Genomic DNA, 19,848 nt, shown 5'->3' with positions numbered 1-19,848 from the left:
TCCGATTTGTAGCTTCATCTGTAGACAACGATTGGATTTCTACAATCCAACCCCCCCCCCCCCTTTTTCTGTTCCCCTCTCATCGGGTTGCCAGTATAAAAATAAAGGTTTTTGTGGGTTTGTTTTTCGCTTGTTTGAGGAATCTTGGTCGCCGCTGCAGACTGAGAAAAGAAAACTTTGTCCAAATTGCTCTCCTAAATTGTCAGTAACCGAACGGCGAAGCCTGCTAAGGAGGATGAAATGGGGGATGACGGCGGGGGGGGGGGAGAGGGAGGGATTCTCAGACTGATGAAGCGTTTGGGGCAGGGGCTAGGGGGTTGGGCCGGAACCCCCTTTTCCCTTCCAAGAGAGTTGACAGCTGATCAATTTTGCGGAACTAGTTCTGAGGCATTTTGTTCCCCTCTCTCTCGTTGCAGTGCCCGGGATCGTGAAGGAGGGCCGTTGCCCCAGCATCGCCCCGGACGCGATCTACTCTAAGCAAGAGTGCACCGCCGCCGTGTCCGAGTGCAGCACCGACGGAGACTGCGAGGACGTACAGAAATGCTGCTCCAATGGCTGCGCCCAAGTTTGCACCACTCCACTCGTCTCTGGTAATTATACTCGTTTTGTTCTAAAGACAACAGTTGCTTCGTAATTAAAATTGTCGCGTCGCCTGCTTCTGACAAAGGATCCAAATTTATTTTAAGTCACGCGCAATAGGTGTTTTCATAAAATCCCCATCAAAGAACTGCCTAGGAGGTGGTATACTCTAGGAAAGGACATGTAACGGTCTGTAGTCTTTGGTTTTTATCGATTTTTATCGGGGAACATGTTTACCAGCTTGTTGACGTCGTACATTCATGCGAGTCGCGCCGACGGTTTTAGATCTGGAACGTACTGAACTGAGCTCCCATCAAAGGCTGAGGGGGAAATTTTTGTCGGGGGGGGGGGGGTGTATAGCCGGATTTTATGAAAACACCTATTAACCATCTACGAATGTGGTTTGGAATATACGAATGTGTTTTGTAGCACTCTTCGCACCGTGAATCCCTGAAGAAAAACCACGCCTATTGCGCCTTTCGTCGGGTATTCTTTCTCCCTGTAAGGGGGAAGAAAATCTGGTACGATCGCTGGGAATATCATACTAACAGAGGCTAAAGTTGCAATCTGAATGCAAAGATATACTGATCCTAATTAATATTCCTTAATTTTAATTATTGTATTAAGTAATAAGGGTGTTAAAATTAAAACGCCTTCTTAATATTAATTAACATAACACCTAAGAATCAAAACCTCAAAGTAAATTGTTCAGTAATCATCCCACTATTTACAACAGTGTAACTGATAATTTAATACATCAAATTTAAATTTCAACAATTTCAAATGTATTTCGCCCGTTAGCGTATTAATACGCGTATCTTAACTTAATTTTTATGAATTAAATTACGAATTCTCTTTGATCGTATTCCCCTGATGGGCATCTTCTCTTTGCACAAGGGTGTGGTGCGTGTCGAACACTTCTACAGGCGTTGACCTATTTTTGGCCTACTCAGGTTTCCTAGGGCTGATAATGCTAATACATTCAAAGTTTTTTTTCGATTTTGCTCGTTGCTTGGTAATTTTCAGGAAAATTTTCTTTCCGAATTAACTGAAACGAAAGTATTGAAGGAGTATTCGTAAAAAGCTTTTAAATCTCATTTGTTTAAAAGCTAAGAGGTTCAAAAATGTTTTTTTCCCAAAGAAATGCTGACTGCGCGATAAGACGGAGAAAATGAGTAAACGCAAAAATCCTGTATCGATATCAAAAACCGATTTGTTCGGATTTTTAATCGATTTATCATCGCCAGTCACTCTAGAGAAAAAGGCGAAAAACTTCCCAAAAGAAGGGAAGTCACCCCCTTTTCCAGAAAAACTTAATCTCAAATGTCGTTTTGGATGAAAAACGTTTTTGACATAATCTCAAACCAATATCATTTTATCGACCCGAAAGAGGTTTCCCTTTTTATATTTTCGATTTATATGACCAAAAAATTGGCGTCTCAGATGATACGCCGCTTTACCGAATTTATAAGAAATTTTCCAGCTCGGTTGGTCTTATATTTAGGCTAATGGTTATATCAAGAATGTGTTTATTTATACTCAGGGAGAATGAATATGTCGAGATTAATTTTAGCGTTTCTCCAATTCCACCCGTTGGGGCCCCCGGCATGCTCCTCCGCTTTAATAAAATCCAATAATACTGCAATCTCATTGGTTCTTAACAATTACGTTTTTCGACGCGATTAACGCTGCTGCGAGGACGCAAAAAATAAGACCGCCTCCTTTTTCCTCCCCCCCTCCTTGGCGCGACGGGGTTAGGGCCTCAACGTGTCCGTCGATAGTCTCGACATATTCATTCTCCCTGAGTATAAATAAATACATTCTTGGTTATAATATATTGACAACTAAAATACGAATGCTATAAATCCTCTAGTTTATTAATATTGACGACATTGTTGTAAGTGGTTAAATAGTCAAATTTAAGTATTGACATTGATCATTAATACCAAAAGCTTATAAGTACTTTTGCATAAGTGTCAGCGTGTTAAATATTTACTAATAGCCATTTATAGACCTTATATTACGCTGAATTTCTAAGGCATAGGACAATTTGTTTTTAAATTAACAATTTTTCTCGCAAGATCTTAATTTTTTTTATTATTATTAATAAAATAAACGTTTTTATCTGAAAGTAAAGAAAAAATAGCATCCATTCTATCTCTTTCCCTTTAATTTATTTAAGCCTACGTTCATTACTCGCCTGAAGCAATTTTTCAAAGTGTGTTTATAGATAGGTTCGTTCTATATAAAGCCTTTAATTTACACCCCCAAGAAGTTACCAACTCGAGCTGGAAGTTTTCTAAGACTATTATCATGTAAATTCACGACTCGTGACAAAGAATAGACGTTAAAAAAAATAGGAAAGTTTCTTTAAGGTGAAGTCGCGTTTAAAATTTAAGACGAAAACCCGTTTTCGATCTATAGGGAATTTAAGTCTAGCCTTCCTTTTAGGAAAAGATAAAATACTCGAGACATGCCTTTTCTTCGCTTTTAAATATTTTAAATGACCCACTTTAAATTGGGTTATTTTTCACGCTCTCCTTTTCTCCCGTCCGACAGGCTGTCAGCAACTGAAATCCTTGTTCGAGAGGGAAGCCAAGGCTCTGGGAGATGGCGCTAAAGACGTTTTCGTCCCCAAGTGTCGAGAGAGCGGGGAGTTCGAAGCGGTGCAATGCAACGCGGCCGACGACAAATGTTGGTGCGTCGATCAACAAGGCTTAGAAAGACCTGGCACGAGAGCCCGATCTCTGGAGCTCGTCAACTGTTCCCAGCCCGACAAGTGCGCCGGTTACGTGTGCCGCATGTTGTGCCCTTACGGATTCGAATTGGACGAAAATGGATGCCCCCTTTGCGTGTGCAGAAATCCATGCAAGGTCATTCATTGTTTCCTTACAATCGATTCCATTGACCCCGCTACAGAGGACGATTTTTAAATATCCAAAGTCTTACCAGATGGAGCCAACGTTCTGTAGCGTATCAAATTATCTTTCCGACCTCAGCCGAAAACAATTTCTAACACTATTTTTAAACCATGTTTTGTATAAAAACTTGTTTAAAGGGGAACGGCCTTATTTGCATATCAAAAGATCAACAAGACGTTCAATGTACTTACACGTACCTTTTTTTTGGTCTTGAAAATAGTTTTTGGCCTAAAAAGTTGAAACTCAAAATAACGCCATCTTAAGATGTATCGCCAACGCCAGCAGCACCTTAGTGAGCGATTTGCGAACTATCCTAACTTTTAAAATCGCGCAATTTAGGCTTAGGTCTCGTATAACTGGAACAAATTTTTAGCGTCTTCAGCAGCGCGCGCTTTTATGTTGTTTTTCTGTCTGACAGATTTCTCACCAGGTGTCGCGGCGGACGCGCGCTTTTCAATTTCCCGAAATTTCTTCATTTTATTAAAAATTAACCACTTAATATTTTTACGCGGTTTTCGCCATAAATTTTAGTTCTTAACGGGCTATAGGGCTATCTAACTGGTTAAAGCTTGACCGTTCCCCTTTATGCGCCTATTGCTCGTAATACGCTAGGTTGAAACCACCGCCGAAAGCAACATCTATCGTACCATTCAAGTAGTACACAAGAGCCGCCACTCGCTTTAATCATACAAGTATTAAGATCAAAGGCAGTACGAGCATCAAAGACGTGTCTTAGAAGCAGTACTTCCTACATCTGCAATTTTAAAACTTGAAGATTTACTTTAGATTCCCTTTAATTCCCCATCTCACTCTAAGGTTATATTGGCGCCTTCTAGTATAAATAAAAGCGTTAAAATAGAACCTCTATGGGCTTTGCTCTAAAATGGTTTCTCTGTAACTAATCTGTAAATCTGTACATCGGTTTATTTCCATACGACTCTGACCATTTGTGTAAATTTTAATATGTGTAATATTTGTGTTTAGAACAAGACATGTCCTGCTGGCCAGGAATGTACCGTCGAAGAAGCCCCTTGCTCCGACTTGGTATGCCCTCCATTGCCCCAATGCAAACGTCCCAGGAACCTAGACGACCAATGCGACTTCGGGGAGCCGCTAAACTCTCCTGACCGAGGTAAACCGTTCTTATGCGGCGTCGAAGTCAACAAACCCCAGTGTCCGGCCAACTTCGTGTGCAACGTCAATCGTGGCAATGACTACGGCGTTTGCTGCCCTCTGCTGGACAAACCGGGACAGTGTCCCAAAGAGGAAGAATCGGGGGACATCAACTGCGACCAACAACAAACTTGCAAACTCGACATGGATTGCGGCGGACCCAGTAAATGTTGCGAATCCAGCAAATGCGAAGGAAAAGTCTGCTTGAAACCCGGAAATACCACGCGTATGTCCTTCAATTGCCCACTCGTCACATCTGTCTTTTAACTTAATACGTTGATTTTTATTAATTGCAGTTTGTCAACAACAAAAGATGGTGGTAGAATTATTAATTACCAACAATCCGAACTACGAAGCCTACATTCCTCAATGTTCCGACAACGGCGAGTTTGTCGCCAGACAATGTACCACGAACGGAAGGCTCTGTTGGTGCGTTGACCAAGCTGGAGCCCAGATCAAAGGATCCCTCGGCCCCTCCCACACAGTCTTCTGCGACGTAGAAGCCCGATCAAGCGGTACGTTTATATAAAACCTTCACCGTTACCATACTCTGATTTTAAAATAAGCTTGTTCATTTAGGATTATCTATTTGTAACGACATCCACTGCAGTTTAAACTGTTCCTTCGGATTTAAAAGCGACGATGAAGGTTGTACGAAATGCGAATGTCTGGAACCGTGCCAGGACATCACCTGTCCCCAAGACGCCAAGTGCGTCGTCATGAAGGAAGACCCCTGTATCAGCGGTCATTGCCCTCCCATCGCCACATGCATGAGGGAAAACAGGCCCACTTGCTCCAAAGGAAGTCCCTTAGTCGACGTGGTCACCGGAGATTCCGTTCCTTGCGGACCGAATAGCGCTTGTCCTTTCAACTTCAAGTGCGAAGCTCAAGGCGACCAGGATACCGGTATTTGCTGTCCCAGCTTAGTCAACGCTCCGGTTGTGGCTGAAGAGGAAGGCAACAGACCACCTCAATGTCCAAATTTCATCCCTCCACCTTCTTCGTGCGATAATATTACTTGTACCAACGACCAGGATTGCTCCGAAGGACTCAAATGTTGCGGCGAAGAGAAATGCGGATTCGTTTGCGCCCATCCCAGACCACCCAGGTTACCTACGAGTAAGTGGATCACTAGAAATCAAACTATTTGATTGAGTTACGATTGAATTCTTTGATTGAATAACTTGTAGTGTGCGAGTACTTGAGGGACATGGGCAAGAAACTCGAGAATGGCGACAGCAACGCCACTCTGGCTCTGCCCGTTCCTAGTTGTCGCGAAGATGGATCCTACGAGCCTATTCAATGCAACGAAGTGGATTCGGAAGATAGCGAATGCTGGTGCGTCGACGAATTCGGAAGTGAATTGATGAATACCAGAGCTCTCAAAAATCAAGTGGACTGCAGAGAAGGTAGAAAAAATTGGCGTTTTAACACTTTTTTTAAACGGATCGTAACGGGTTTGGTCTTTGATTCTTAGTTCGTGCCTTGAGAAGTTGTTTAGGCCTGTTATGTCGTCTCGGTTGCGATTACGGTTTCGAAATGGACGACGAAGGCTGTCCGTATTGCGAATGTAGGAATCCTTGCAACGTAAGTCCTCCTATCTTGATCGCCTACACGCGTAGATGGTAAGGTTGAATGAGTGTTTAATGTCGTGACTAGCACGCCAAATGCGGTGAGAATCGAGAATGCCAGATGGTTCAAGCCCCGTGTAACAGCGCCTGGTGCCCCCACGTCCCTCAATGCGTCCCCAAGCAGAGCGACAGTCGCGCTCAAGGTCCGTCCTCCGACCATCCGTCCTGCCCCGTGGGCAACCCTCTGATGTACCAGCGGAACAACGTCCCCGTCACTTGCGAACCTATGGCGCCTTACCAACAGTGTCCCGACTCGCACATGTGCGTTGCCTTACAAGAATCCGAACAACGCGGGATCTGCTGCCCTCGAATCAGTGAGTGTCCTCGACATTTATTTCTAAAGTGAAAGTACTAGTTTCTAAACTTCATTTCGAATTCAGTTCTTCAACCTAACAATAACGACGTTATCGCTTTGGAGCGATCGGAAACTGCCAATAGCGATTCTGGTCGGTATTCTTTTTTCTTAACGATTGAAGTCGTTACTAATGCGAAGGGAAATTTAGCCATTACAGGTAAAGCCGGACAATGTCCTTACTTGATCCCGGCGAAACACGACAGTTGCGAATTCCAGTGTACCACCGACACGGAATGCGCCGACGACCTCAAATGTTGTTCCAACGGATGCGGAACTCAGTGCATGAAGCCCTTGTTACTCACCGGTAAGTGGATCGCCAATCTCCTTAGGATTGCTTCCATTCACGATTTTACTTAACGACAGCCTGTCTCCACGAGAAATTGGTCGCCGAACATCGCGCCAGGGAAGACAGTGTCCCCGCTTCCCAGACGTACATTCCCAGTTGCAACGCCGAGACTGGTGCCTTCAAACCAACCCAATGCGACCCTGTCAGCGATACCTGTTGGTGCGTCGACGAGAATGGTTTCGAGTTACCAGGAACCCGTGCCTTATCCAATGGTACCATGGACTGTACTCGTAAGTTGGGTTATTTTCACAAACCGGCATATGTGTGACGGAGAAGATACTTCCACGGGGGTAAAACCTTTAAAGGTGGAGTTTTAAATACCAGTCTTACTAGATGGCGCCAAAAATTGATATTTTCTACAGAAAACCTCGTTTGATAGTGTATGACGTTTTATTTGACGTCTTTCCGCCAAAAATGTTTAAACTAGCGCCAACTAGTATAATTAAAAGGGTTGCCACGGTATCTGGAAAACCTGGAATTCCTGGAAAAGTCAGGGAATTTGAATATGGATATAAAAATCGGAGAAAAGTCAGGGAATTTGAATATGGATATAAAAATCGGAGAAAAGTCAGGGAATTTGAATATGGATATAAAAATCGGGGAAAAGTCAGGGAGTTTGAATATGGATATAAAAATCGGGGAAAAGTCAGGGAATTTGAATATGGATATAAAAATCGGGGAAAAGTCAGGGAATTTGAATATGGATATAAAAATCGGGGAAAAGTCAGGGAATTTGAATATGGATATAAAAATCGGGGAAAAGTCAGGGAATTTGAATATGGATATAAAAATCGGAGAAAAGTCAGGGAATTTGAATATGGATATAAAAATCGGGGAAAAGTCAGGGAGTTTGAATATGGATATAAAAATCGGGGAAAAGTCAGTGAATTTGAATATGGATATAAAAATCGGGGAAAAGTCAGGGAGTTTGAATATGGATATAAAAATCGGGGAAAAGTCAGTGAATTTGAATATGGATATAAAAATCGGGGAAAAGTCAGGGAATTTGAATATGGATATAAAAATCGGAGAAAAGTCAGGGAATTTGAATATGGATATAAAAATCGGAGAAAAGTCAGGGAATTTGAATATGGATATAAAAATCGGGGAAAAGTCAGGGAGTTTGAATATGGATATAAAAATCGGGGAAAAGTCAGGGAATTTGAATATGGATATAAAAATCGGGGAAAAGTCAGGGAATTTGAATATGGATATAAAAATCGGGGAAAAGTCAGGGAATTTGAATATGGATATAAAAATCGGGGAAAAGTCAGGGAATTTGAATATGGATATAAAAATCGGGGAAAAGTCAGGGAATTTGAATATGGATATAAAAATCGGGGAAAAGTCAGGGAATTTGAATATGGATATAAAAATCGGGGAAAAGTCAGGGAATTTGAATATGGATATAAAAATCGGGGAAAAGTCAGGGAATTTGAATATGGATATAAAAATCGGGGAAAAGTCAGGGAATTTGAATATGGATATAAAAATCGGGGAAAAGTCAGGGAATTTGAATATGGATATAAAAATCGGGGAAAAGTCAGGGAATTTGAATATGGATATAAAAATCGGGGAAAAGTCAGGGAATTTGAATATGGATATAAAAATCGGGGAAAAGTCAGGGAATTTGAATATGGATATAAAAATCGGGGGAAAGTCAGGGAATTTGAATTTCGGTATACAAATCGGGGAAAAGTCAGGGAATTTGAATCTCGGTATACAAATCGGGGAAAAGTCAGGGAATTTGAATATGGATATAATAGGCGTTTCTATAAAGTAACATTGGCCTTATTGTTTTTGGTGTTGCTGCTGCGTCACGGGTGACGTATCGATGACGTTTTAGTGCGAAAAGCCCTGGACATAAGAGTAAATTCGACGACGCACCCCGTTTTTAAGCATATTCCGAACCGAACTTCTACGCATTCCGTGACGAATGAGCTACATAAAAACCAGTTCAGCAAACTTAGATTATTATATAGAAAGGCCTATTATCGGGGAATTTGAATATGGGTATTAAAATCGGGAAAAGTCAGGGAATTTTAAAAATTAGTTTAAAAATCAGTGAAATTTCAGGAAAGTTTAAAAATCGGGGAAATGTCAGGGAATTTCATTTCGGTTGCAAATAGGAATGTTTTACCAAAATATTGTTTAAAAAATACCAAATCTTGACACAAAATAAGTCAGGGAAAATCTCCGTAGATGGTCAGGGAAAACCTGGAAAAGTCTGGGAATTTAGTTGTTAAAAAACCGTGGCAACCCTGATTAAAAGCGTTACAATCGAACCTCCAATGGCTAATGTCTCCCCGTAAGCACTTTTCGAATCTGTATTGATTGAGCCTCGCATTGAACAGAGCCGGAGAAGTGCTACCCCGCCGACTGCGACCTGACGTGTCCCAATGGACTCCAAATGGGCGGAAATAACTGTTTCACGTGCGCGTGCAGGGATCCGTGTGACGTAAGTGTCAAATCGTCAGTTCAATTTGAAAACGAAACGATTCTTACCGAGTGCAATCCGTCCAATAGAAAGTAAAGTGCGAAAAACCGGGAGAACAATGTCGGGCCATTCAGGTCAACTGCGCGTCTGGACCTTGTCCGCCAATCGCTTTGTGTAAGTAATCTTTTGAAATTGGTAAGTGTAAAGGGTCTAAGCTCTACGAAACGAACCAGGTATGCCGGATATGGCCAATCCGTGCCCCGAAGGCGAGCCTCTGCTGAATGCCACCACCGGGGAGCCCGCCACCTGCGGCCCGTTCAGCGACAGTTGCCCGTCTTCGCACAAATGCCACCTCAGTCCGCTGGGAGAGTATTCCGTTTGCTGTCCTAAGCCAAGTAAGACACGAGCCCTATTCGCTTTTTTAACACGTCATCGAGCTAGGTTATTACCGGCTTTTGTAATCTAAGCGGATTTAGATGAAACACGTAGTAGGGTAATAATAAGTAGTAGCGATCAGTCGGATACTTGAACCCCTGATTTAGTACCAACATTTTAAGGGCCAACCGACGTAAGGCCGTCTCGGTCGTATTTGGAAAGAAAATTACATTCCTTTTCTACGAAAGAATTGGGTTGGGTTGAGTTTTTATTTTCGTCGAAGTAATCTGGTCGGATCTGGTCGGATTGAGTATTTTCTACGAAGTAATCTGATCTGGTTGGATTGAGTTTTTACGTAGTCAAATTTTTATTGTCTAAGAAATAATCGGGTTGGGTCGGGTTTTTTACTGTCTAGGAAATAATCGGGTTGGGTCGGGTCGGGTTTTTATTGTCTAAGAAATAATGGGGTCGGGTCGGGTCGGGTCGGGTTTTTATTGTCTAGGAAATAATGGGGTCTGGTCGGGTTTTTATTGTCTAGGAAATAATCGGGTCGGGTCGGGTTTTTATTGTCTAGGAAATAATGGGGTCTGGTCTGGTCGGGTCGGGTTTTTGTCTAGGAAATAATGGGGTCGGGTCGGTTCGGGTTTTGTCTAGGAAATAATGGGGTTGGGTCGGGTCGGGTTTTTATTGTCTAGGAAATAATGGGGTCGGGTCGGGTCAGGTTTTTATTGTCTAGGAAATAATGGGGTCGGGTCGGGTTTTTATTGTCTAGGAAATAATGGGGTCGGGTCAGGTTTTTATTGTCTAGGAAATAATGGGGTCGGGTCGGGTTTTTTATTGTCTAAGAAATAATGGGGTCGGGTCGGGTTTTTTATTGTCTAAGAAATAATGGGGTCGGGTCGGGTTTTTATTGTCTAGGAAATAATGGGGTCGGGTCGGGTTTTTTATTGTCTAGGAAATAATGGGGTCGGGTCGGGTTTTTTATTGTCTAGGAAATAATGGGGTCGGGTCGGGTTTTTATTGTCTAGGAAATAATGGGGTCGGGTCGGGTTTTTATTGTCTAGGAAATAATGGGGTCGGGTCGGGTTTTTATTGTCTAGGAAATAATGGGGTCGGGTCGGGTTTTTATTGTCTAGGAAATAATGGGGTCGGGTCGGGTTTTTTATTGTCTAAGAAATAATTAGGTCGGGTCGGGTTTTTATTGTCTAGGAAATAATGGGGTCGGGTCAGGTTTTTATTGTCTAGGAAATAATGGGGTCGGGTCGGGTTTTTTATTGTCTAAGAAATAATTAGGTCGGGTCGGGTTTTTATTGTCTAGGAAATAATCGGGTCGGGTCGGGTTTTTTATTGTCTAAGAAATAATGGGGTCGGGTCGGGTCGGGTTTTTATTGTCTAGGAAATAATGGGGTCTGGTCGGGTCGGGTTTTTATTGTCTAGGAAATAATGGGGTCTGGTCGGGTCGGGTTTTTATTGTCTAGGAAATAATGGGGTCGGGTCGGGTCGGGTTTTTATTGTCTAGGAAATAATGGGGTCGGGTCGGGTCGGGTTTTTATTGTCTAGGAAATAATGGGGTCGGGTCGGGTCGGGTCGGGTTTTTGTCTACAAAATAATCGGGTTGGGTCGGCCCTTTATTTTCTCCGAAATGTCGTTAGGTTTTTAATTTTGGGTTTCGGTGCAGATCAGGTTTTCGGGTCGTGTAAAGTTTTTTTTGTAGAATTTTCTAGTCGGGTTTAAAAATTAGTAAAGTCGACTCCCCGCTAAAAGAAAGCAATTTGTGTCGTCAGGTTGTAAATTAACGACGTGAGCTTCGTGGAAACCCGCCCAAAAAGAAAGCGTCCCCGTAACAAAAAGTTGGCCGCTCGCCTAAGACATCCTTTCAGCCCTCTGCTAAGGTTTCTTTTAATTAGCTCAACCCGCGCGTGTTTAATCTACTAAATCAGAGGCGAAATATTTTCACCCCGACGCCATTTCCCAAATTCTCCGAGAGACATTTGGTTAAAATGCTTCGCGTTAATTTCTCTTCCGTCCGTCCGTCTGTCGCAGGAGACGTCTGCTATCAGCCCCAAGAAATCGGAATGTGCAAAGCGGCGAAGCGTCGCTGGTATTTCAACGCCAGGAAGAATAGTTGCGAGGAGTTCCTGTTCGGAGGCTGCGGCGGCAATCTTAATCGCTTCGACTCCAAAGAGGACTGCGAAACCACTTGTCCAGGTGAGATAGGACCTCGGTTCTAATTCGGGTTCTTCGAGTGCCCCCGTTTTCTTCGCGAGAGGCTCGAGATTGCGAGAGATGAATCCTCTAACCCCGCTTTTTGACCCCCTGCCAAAAACAAAGTCGGGGGAAGGGGTCCGACGGTAATTACTCCTTAAAATTCCTCTTGAAAGCGGGACAATGAGCCTCTGATTTATGATGGCTCTCTCCTCGAAAACGTTTTTTCTTCAAACGACAATTTATCAAATCGATAGCTATAAGTCGATTTCTCTTATGACTGGAAATTATATACGCGTACACTTGGTATATCTGAAGTATCCATTGCTACATGGAGAAAAGGGCGGGGATTAAGATACGTCGATTGTAAGACGTAACGCGTATTTTCAAATTCACTGACTTACGATTATTGCAATGGACCACTCGGAAAATAGACTTACCAGAAAATGTATTTGATGTACGAAGTTTCGTTTTCATACTGAGGTTCTGGGATAGTCCCTCATAAATTATCGTACTTAGATGGTTAAAAATAAGCAAATGTAGTAAGTTAACTTCTATTCGAGCCAAGGCTTAATATCGAAATAGTCAAATCGAGGTAGTTTAGCGCACCATCGGCGAGCTAATACCTTACATGTAAGCCTTGCCAAGTATTAATTCATGGCAGGGCCCCTAGGCTTTGAGCCCCTTGACATCCCATCCCCCTTGTGACTCATGGGCCCCTGCTTGGCCCGTGTTCCTGGTGGGCCCCTGGGCTAGTCAGCCTTATGGATAATGCATCACTGCCTTTAAACTCGGACCATTCCTTCTGTGAATCCTTAGACATTCCAAGTGTAAAAGTATATAAATTCCCGCTTATACCTATGATATTGTTTCCGAAACCAAGGGTGAATGAACAACTTGCGTTTTTCTTACATTTTTGAACTTAAGCCCAGGGCTTAGGCGCCCCGAAAGCACGAGTACGTTTAACCAAAGGCTATCGTTTTTACGTAGTCATGTCCGAATGCGAACGTATCCGAGAACGAAACATGAAAATTAAGAAGAGCGTCAATAAAATTGTCTTTTTGCCAAAGTAAGTACTTGGAACAATTTGGGTTGTAGTTACCATTGATTTATATCGAGATGTCTTTGATGTGTATAGGTGTAACAAAAAGTCGGGCGATTGGGAACCTGTTCAATGTTTGGACGCGCTCGGACTCTGTTGGTGCGTCAATAAAAATGGAGACCAACAACCAGGCACCGTTGTACGCGGGACGCCAGCCTGTTCCTCTCGAGGTGGACGCAATTTGGGAGAAATTCCAAGTAATTGTCATCCGATATTTTAACTCGCGTTCCAAAGGATGTACCTCAACTTGGAAATACGATTAACTTTGTGAGCCACCTAGCGGAATAGGTAGTTTTTTGTTTCCAACGAAAGCATCGCCATGGTTACGAATAGCTCACTTGAAATCCACTTCCGCTGGTCCAGCGTTACCATGTCCCATAAAAATCAAACGCGAGTTCTGCGTTTGAAGTACATCCTTTAGCGAAGTTCATTCATTAAACCACTAATATTGGGAATTGAATTTGTTGAGCAGTTTGCGCCAATGGATCTCCGGTATATCAATGCCCCGATGACCTTTGTTCCCGAGCCAGTTGCGTGGGCTACCCTAACGCCACTTGTCGAGTCGATCCGTGCGGCGGTTGCAAAGCTCAATTCTACAACAATCGTAACCAGGCAGTTTCGTGCGCCAAAGACTTGACCGCCTGCTTGGGCGAAGTGCAAGACGTCTTGGACAGCTCGGCGTGGATCAACAAGATTAAGGGTTTCAGAAGAGCCTCCGCGTCCATCGAAAGTTACATCGAGGAAGGAGAGTCCCCCGATGGCGTCGTCCCTCCACCCCCTCCTCCTCCTTTGCCCGTCGTCGTGTCCAGAACTCTGCTCGGGCGCTTCCTCAGCGGGGCTCTGAACGACCAAATGGCTTCCGAAAGCGAATACGAAACAGTGCGCCATCAAGGACCCATCTCAGGTTGGTTATTGTTTGTCAATTAAAAACCAGGATCGTTTTATTGAGAGGTCGGCGCACTCCCGGTTTTTGCGCAACTTGTTCGTCAGTTTTAGTCCATCTATACTGATATCCTATAGTGATATACTGAAACTACGTATTTCTTCTTAATTATTTATAACAATATCGTAATATTTAATCAATAGTTATAAAATAAAGAGCAGGGTGACCAGACTATCTATATTTCCTATATTTTTAATGCCTATAAATTCCTTTATTTTCACCTATTTTCCTATAATTTCACGCTCTTATGAAAGTGACAGAACTTTTTTGTACGTGTCATAGAATATCTAGTGAAAACACTTGCCACTTTCAAACAAAATCTTGAAATGTACAGGTTTTGGAAATCCGCTAATATTCTAGGTGGTTCTAGTCAAAGTATACCGATATCCAATAATTACCGTATACCCTATACTATCGTATTTAGTGTCCTATATGTTCCTATAATTTTCCTATTTAATTTGCTATATTATCCTATAATTCGTCTATTTTATATCCTATATTTTCCTATAATTCGACTCTAAAATTCCTATTTTTCCTATAAAAGTTTCAAAGCCTTTCCCTGGTCACCCTGAAAGAGTTAAAATTCAATAGATGATGCGGAGTTACTACAACCTTTTTTGCGTCAAAAATCGTATTAGTTCCACTAGTGGTGGTTCTATGCCACAAAGAGACCCTAGGATATTTTATCCCTATGTACTAGCTTGTTCCTCACCAGGAATAGATAAGGCTTATGACGAACGGGTGGCACAAAGCTATAATGGCCGTTCGCTGACCTCTCGGTGAAAATATCCTCTTAAAAGCAAAAGAGGCTCAACCGTTTGTCTTCGGATTCAGTGACATCCAGAATCGCCGTCGTGATCGGTCCGCGATTTGGTAGTTTAACCGTTCGAGTTCCTCAAATGGTGAACCCCTTTGGCAACATGATGGCCCGCATGGTGACCGACGAAGTCCACGAGGCCATGATTTCCAAACCCGGTCTCTGCCCACCACCATCCTTCTGGAGTTTAATCCGCAGCATGAGCTGGAGATGCCGCCACAAGTGTCTTACCGATTCCCAATGCGTCGGGAACCAAAAGTGTTGCATGGGAGATTGCGGAATGGAGTGCGTGGAACCCAAGATGGATTCCTTCGAGAGCTTCGACGTCGAAAAAGAAACGGCTGAGACCAATTTCGCCCACGCCTTCGAAACCGATCCCAATCGCGTCGTGATGAAAGTCCATATGCCTAATTGTTCCAAAGAAGGAGGTTACGCCGTTGTCCAACGACAGGGAGAACTAGCCTGGTGCGTCGACAAGTACGGAAGACCCATCCACGACTCCCTGACCAAAGGGTTCGTCAAGTGCAGCCGCAACGGATCCGTCGTCGAGAGACAATCGCTGGGACCAATTTGCGGCCGACCGGATATCCAGCCTCGTGTATGTCGAGACGAATGCGTCAACGCCTACTGCCCGCAACATCCCGACGCCATTTGCGTCGCCGATCCTTGCGACCAGTGCGCCGTTCATTTCGTCGACGAGAACGGCGTCAAGTTGAACTGCGAAGACAAGTGCTCCCAGAAAGTCAGACCAGGAAACTGTAGAGCGGCCATTTCGAGGTTTTTCTTCAACCAAGAAAGTCAGCGTTGCGAAGAATTTTCCTTCAGCGGGTGCGCCGGTAACGACAACAACTTCGTCAGCATGGAGGAATGTCACAAGGAATGCGTCGTACCGAGTAAGTCTTTTACAACGTCATGCATTCTCCGTGAAACTAAGCCCACCCTTTCGCGATATTTTACAGAACCAGTATGCGAACAACTGAGAGAAGTCGGAGTTTGTCGGGCCCAAATATCTCGCTGGTTCTACAACAAACACAGCCACGAGTGCGAAGAATTCAAATACGGCGGCTGCGGCGGCAACGATAACAATTTTGCCTCCAAAGAGGTTCGTCTTACCATTCGAACGAGATCCCACCACTAATGAAACTAACTGAATAAATGTTTACAGGAATGTCAAGCTAGATGTCCGGACATGGTCTACTGCCCGTGGTCTTCGGTCACTCAGGAATTGGAGCCGTGCAGTCGCTCACGCATCTGCGCCAACGTCAGTTGCCCCGGAAACGCCGAGGCAGTCTGCACCGTCGATCCTTGCACTTGCACCCCCGTCTTCGTGGACCGCTCCGGAAAGAACGTCGATTGCCAACCTCCCACCGCCGCCCCGGACATCGTCATTCCTTTGGTCACCTCCGAGACGCGTTGCGAGCACACCCGTTCGTTGCGATCCAACGACGCCACTTTGCAGCACGAGTACATCCCCGAATGCGACGTAGAAGGAAAATTCGAGCCGGCGCAGTGCATGAAGGACAAGACGACCCACAAGGAAGAGTGCTGGTGCGTGGATGAGGCCGGAATTCAACTACCGGACTCCAATACCTTCCCGAGAGCCAAGTCCAACTGCCGTAAGTTTCAAGTTTATCACGACTAACCACCAATTGCCGCGGGATATAAGACACGGTTTGTCCTACAGGTTTCGTACCCATTAAGAGCGTCGACATCACCTTGACGTACAGACACGAGGGCTCGCCGTTGAAAGGAAACTCAGCCGATTCCATCAAAGGGTGAGTTCGATTGTCCGCGTCATTCCTGGTAGCGTAATCCCAACTGAAAGCTCGCCGCGTATCTTAGTTTATCTCAACACTTGCTGAAACGACTCGACGGGCGACTGGAGAACGAAGTCGTGGTGGAACCCAGCCCCAGAAGCACCAAGGTGACCTTCTCCCTGGTCGGAGACAACAAAGTGGACGCCGCCTTCCGGTTGGAGGAAATGGTCAAGACTGGTGGACTGCTCTTGCAGATGAACGACGGCAGCATGGTGGCCGATTATCGACGATCTCACTTCTATTACATTTCCGATTACGTTTCGCCGGAAGTTGAAGTCTTCGACAATCGCATCGCCGACACCCACATGGCCATTACCGCCATCTCGCGGGACGGAACCGCCACTCTAGTCGCCATCACTTTGGTCATTACTATCCTAGTTGTCTTGATCCTAATAGCTTTAGTTTCGGTATGTTCCCGTTTTTTGTTGATTCCCATTTCTGATAATCATCGGGTTTTAAAACGTCATTTTTTCTAATCTTTCAGTATTATCGAGGCAAAAATGGAGAAAGACCCAGGAATTCCCTCGTTAGTTTGGTAAATACCATTTTTTAAGTCTAGTGGTTTTTTCAACCTTCATTTTTCGCGGAACCCTTCGCTATCGCAAACCAAATCCACGGAACCCCTGAAATTTTAGGAATTGAATAATATCCCGGTTGGCTCGCGTGGCACCACCGTCCTACGCGTTGTAACCCGGCCACCTGTTTAAAGGCATTATAAGCGAGGTTGACAAAAAAACTTTTTTTTTTAGTTTAATAATCCAGTATGGTTAAAACCGGTGGTAACCGGTGACTTAAACCGGTTAAAACAATTTTAAAATGCTCAAATTACCAGATTTAAAAATTCCTTTTTAGCGCGTGACAGTACCTTTACACTGTAAAGTATAGCAGACTTATTTACCCGCTTTTGTACCCTAAAGCTTGTTTTCCACTGGCGCGCGCTAGGACGCGTTTCTCAGTTTTGACACGTTCAAACGTTTTTACGCGCGTAAAGAAAATAACATTATGTTTCAACCGATACCGATACCGATTTTCCCGATTTTTTACCGATTTTCACCGATACCGATTTTTTTGCCGAAGTCAACTAATACCGATTTTTCACCGATACCGATTTTACAATTCATTATCAATGGTCCAATACTAATGTTACCGATTTAAAAAAATCTCGATCTACGAAAACGGCGTCTCTTCCTCTCCACCGCCATTTCTCCATGCCGCAACTGAAGTTTGAACTTCAAATGGTCAAGGTTAGTGGCGCCATCTACCAGGACTTTAAGAAAATTGGTTTTAAATAATCGGAAAAAAATCGGGTAAAATCGGTATCGGAAGGTTTTTTTTTATCGGGTAAAATCGGTATTTTAGACGCGAACCGATTAATCGGGAAAATCGCGATATCGGTGACCGATACAGATTTCATATCGGTTTGGGCCCAACACTAAATTTTACTAAGTTTCGTCCAACTAAAGATAATCTATACCTACGTACCCGGTCCAACTGGACAAACTATAGGAGCTAGGGAAAATTGGCAACAATTTTTAAAGTATTTCCAGATGGCGCCAGCAGTCTCATTTATCAAAGGAAAATAGCCCGTAAACGAACTATTTATTTCTTAATAGGCCTTCAACAGTCCTCTTTACGGGTTCATCACCGGTAAAAGTCAGACGAAACCCAACCCTTACGACACGGTCAAGAAGAACCCCGGCATTCAAACCGTCGAATCAGAATACGAATCCATCCAGAACGAGATGAACGGAGTCAAGAAAGTAGTCCCGGATGATATCCCTCCGCCCTCCTATCAGGACGAAGTCAAGAAACCCTCCGACGAGAAAGAACCCTCCGACGAAAAAGAGAACCCGACCAAAGCCTAAAAAAGATAATTATATTACGAAAAAGACGAATGACTTAACGCATTCCAATTTTGAGACATTTTTAAAAATAATATACCAAATTATATTATTGAATTAAGCATCGCAAGGTTGTTGGATAAAACAAAACTCGTTTATGCGAAAACTGCAAAAAAAATGAAAAGCAAACGTCCTACTATGTTTAATTGTTTGTTTATTGTACATAAAGGTCCCCCCCCCCAACCTCTTCCTACTTTTTAATTATTGAGTCGGCGAAAAAAGTGTTTGTTTTGATATATCAACGAGAAACGTCTTCCTCCAACAGAACAAAATCACATTCCACGCATAACAAAACGAGAGTATTTTTCTAATCCGTCCCCTCCATTTTGAAAAGTACCGGAAAAAAATGAAACACCAATTTACTAGCGCCATCTATCCAGTGGATGAAGGAACGTCGATCGATCTTTTATTGATTTTTAAAACTGTTTTTATCTTATTTGTTTTCTTAGACTGTATTTACCACTTTATTTGATATTAATTTGTCTAGAAAAAAAAAACAGCGGATGAACAAAATTTACATTTAAATATGAGGCCTATGACTAGATTCTTATAACTATAGCGTTGCGAGGAAGCCAAAATTATAGGTACACCCCAAAAAGTGTTTTTGGTAGCTTTTAAAAAAAGAAAATTTACTGTAAATAAAATTACCTAACGAAAATAAATCTTATTTCAAAACTGTTACTTTAATGGATATTTATTAGTGACTTTTTTCAGCCCTATCGGGTGTAATTGGAGCTCGTAGCCCAGTCTAAAAATGAAATAAAGCTAGCATAGGGAGTGTGGCGCCATCTGTTAGCGCTCTTTTGTATACTTGACCTTTCTTTACCACTTTTATTTACCCTCCCACTCCTCGTCAGCTACAATTGTCCCTCTGCTGAGTCTAGTCTGGTCTTTGGAAGGGAGATCGGGAGATTGATGGTTAAAGGGAGGAACGAAATATGAACAGGGCCAGCCAAATTTCGCCATTCTTAGTTGTCTGCTATTTCTCCAATCTTTAGTTGAAAAAGATTTCAACAGATGGCACTATATTTTATACATTCTAAGCCAATCAGTGCCGTCTTTTGGTTGGGCAATAAGGCAGTGACTCGAGGTCTCATTATTCTAATGGTCCCCATACCGCGATATTACCGTGTTTAGAAACGATGCTTGTTGGTGCACAAATCTGCATGTTCGTAATAGGACAAAGGTTCAGCACAAACTGTACTGAAGTAGCAAAATAACAGGCATCGTGGATTGTTTAAATTTT

The 19,848-nt window shown here is 43.2% G+C and overlaps 1 protein-coding gene across 2 annotated transcripts in view; it reads left to right on the top strand.

Annotated features, from left to right (window-relative positions):
* The window catches only part of LOC149948426 (uncharacterized), a 63,434-nt gene extending 44,151 nt beyond the window's left edge, over window positions 1–19,283 (top strand). Inside the window, exons 3-27 of one of the 2 annotated variants that reach the window (XM_090173427.1) lie at window positions 417–590; window positions 3,139–3,452; window positions 4,485–4,899; window positions 4,970–5,188; window positions 5,253–5,792; window positions 5,864–6,082; window positions 6,151–6,260; window positions 6,333–6,618; window positions 6,685–6,750; window positions 6,808–6,963; window positions 7,023–7,235; window positions 9,360–9,463; window positions 9,532–9,616; window positions 9,676–9,837; window positions 11,861–12,025; window positions 12,950–13,091; window positions 13,161–13,321; window positions 13,597–14,028; window positions 14,902–15,777; window positions 15,844–15,986; window positions 16,050–16,500; window positions 16,569–16,659; window positions 16,727–17,108; window positions 17,186–17,236; window positions 18,315–19,283. In XM_090173427.1, the coding sequence (XP_090029553.1) occupies window positions 417–590; window positions 3,139–3,452; window positions 4,485–4,899; window positions 4,970–5,188; window positions 5,253–5,792; window positions 5,864–6,082; window positions 6,151–6,260; window positions 6,333–6,618; window positions 6,685–6,750; window positions 6,808–6,963; window positions 7,023–7,235; window positions 9,360–9,463; window positions 9,532–9,616; window positions 9,676–9,837; window positions 11,861–12,025; window positions 12,950–13,091; window positions 13,161–13,321; window positions 13,597–14,028; window positions 14,902–15,777; window positions 15,844–15,986; window positions 16,050–16,500; window positions 16,569–16,659; window positions 16,727–17,108; window positions 17,186–17,236; window positions 18,315–18,566 (6,209 nt within the window). In that variant the 3' untranslated portion in view covers window positions 18,567–19,283. The remainder of the gene's footprint in view (window positions 1–416; window positions 591–3,138; window positions 3,453–4,484; window positions 4,900–4,969; window positions 5,189–5,252; window positions 5,793–5,863; window positions 6,083–6,150; window positions 6,261–6,332; window positions 6,619–6,684; window positions 6,751–6,807; window positions 6,964–7,022; window positions 7,236–9,359; window positions 9,464–9,531; window positions 9,617–9,675; window positions 9,838–11,860; window positions 12,026–12,949; window positions 13,092–13,160; window positions 13,322–13,596; window positions 14,029–14,901; window positions 15,778–15,843; window positions 15,987–16,049; window positions 16,501–16,568; window positions 16,660–16,726; window positions 17,109–17,185; window positions 17,237–18,314) is intronic. The other variant, XM_090173428.1, reaches the window with a different exon arrangement.
* The last annotated feature ends 565 nt before the right edge of the window (window positions 19,284–19,848 follow it).

The sequence above is a fragment of the Leiobunum rupestre genome, chromosome 4, assembly GCF_980474605.1.
Source record: "Leiobunum rupestre chromosome 4, qqLeiRupe1.1.hap1, whole genome shotgun sequence".
Taxonomy (NCBI): Eukaryota; Metazoa; Arthropoda; class Arachnida; order Opiliones; family Sclerosomatidae; genus Leiobunum; species Leiobunum rupestre.
Note: the sequence above shows the minus strand (reverse complement) of the source record. Positions and strands in the feature narration are given on the sequence as shown.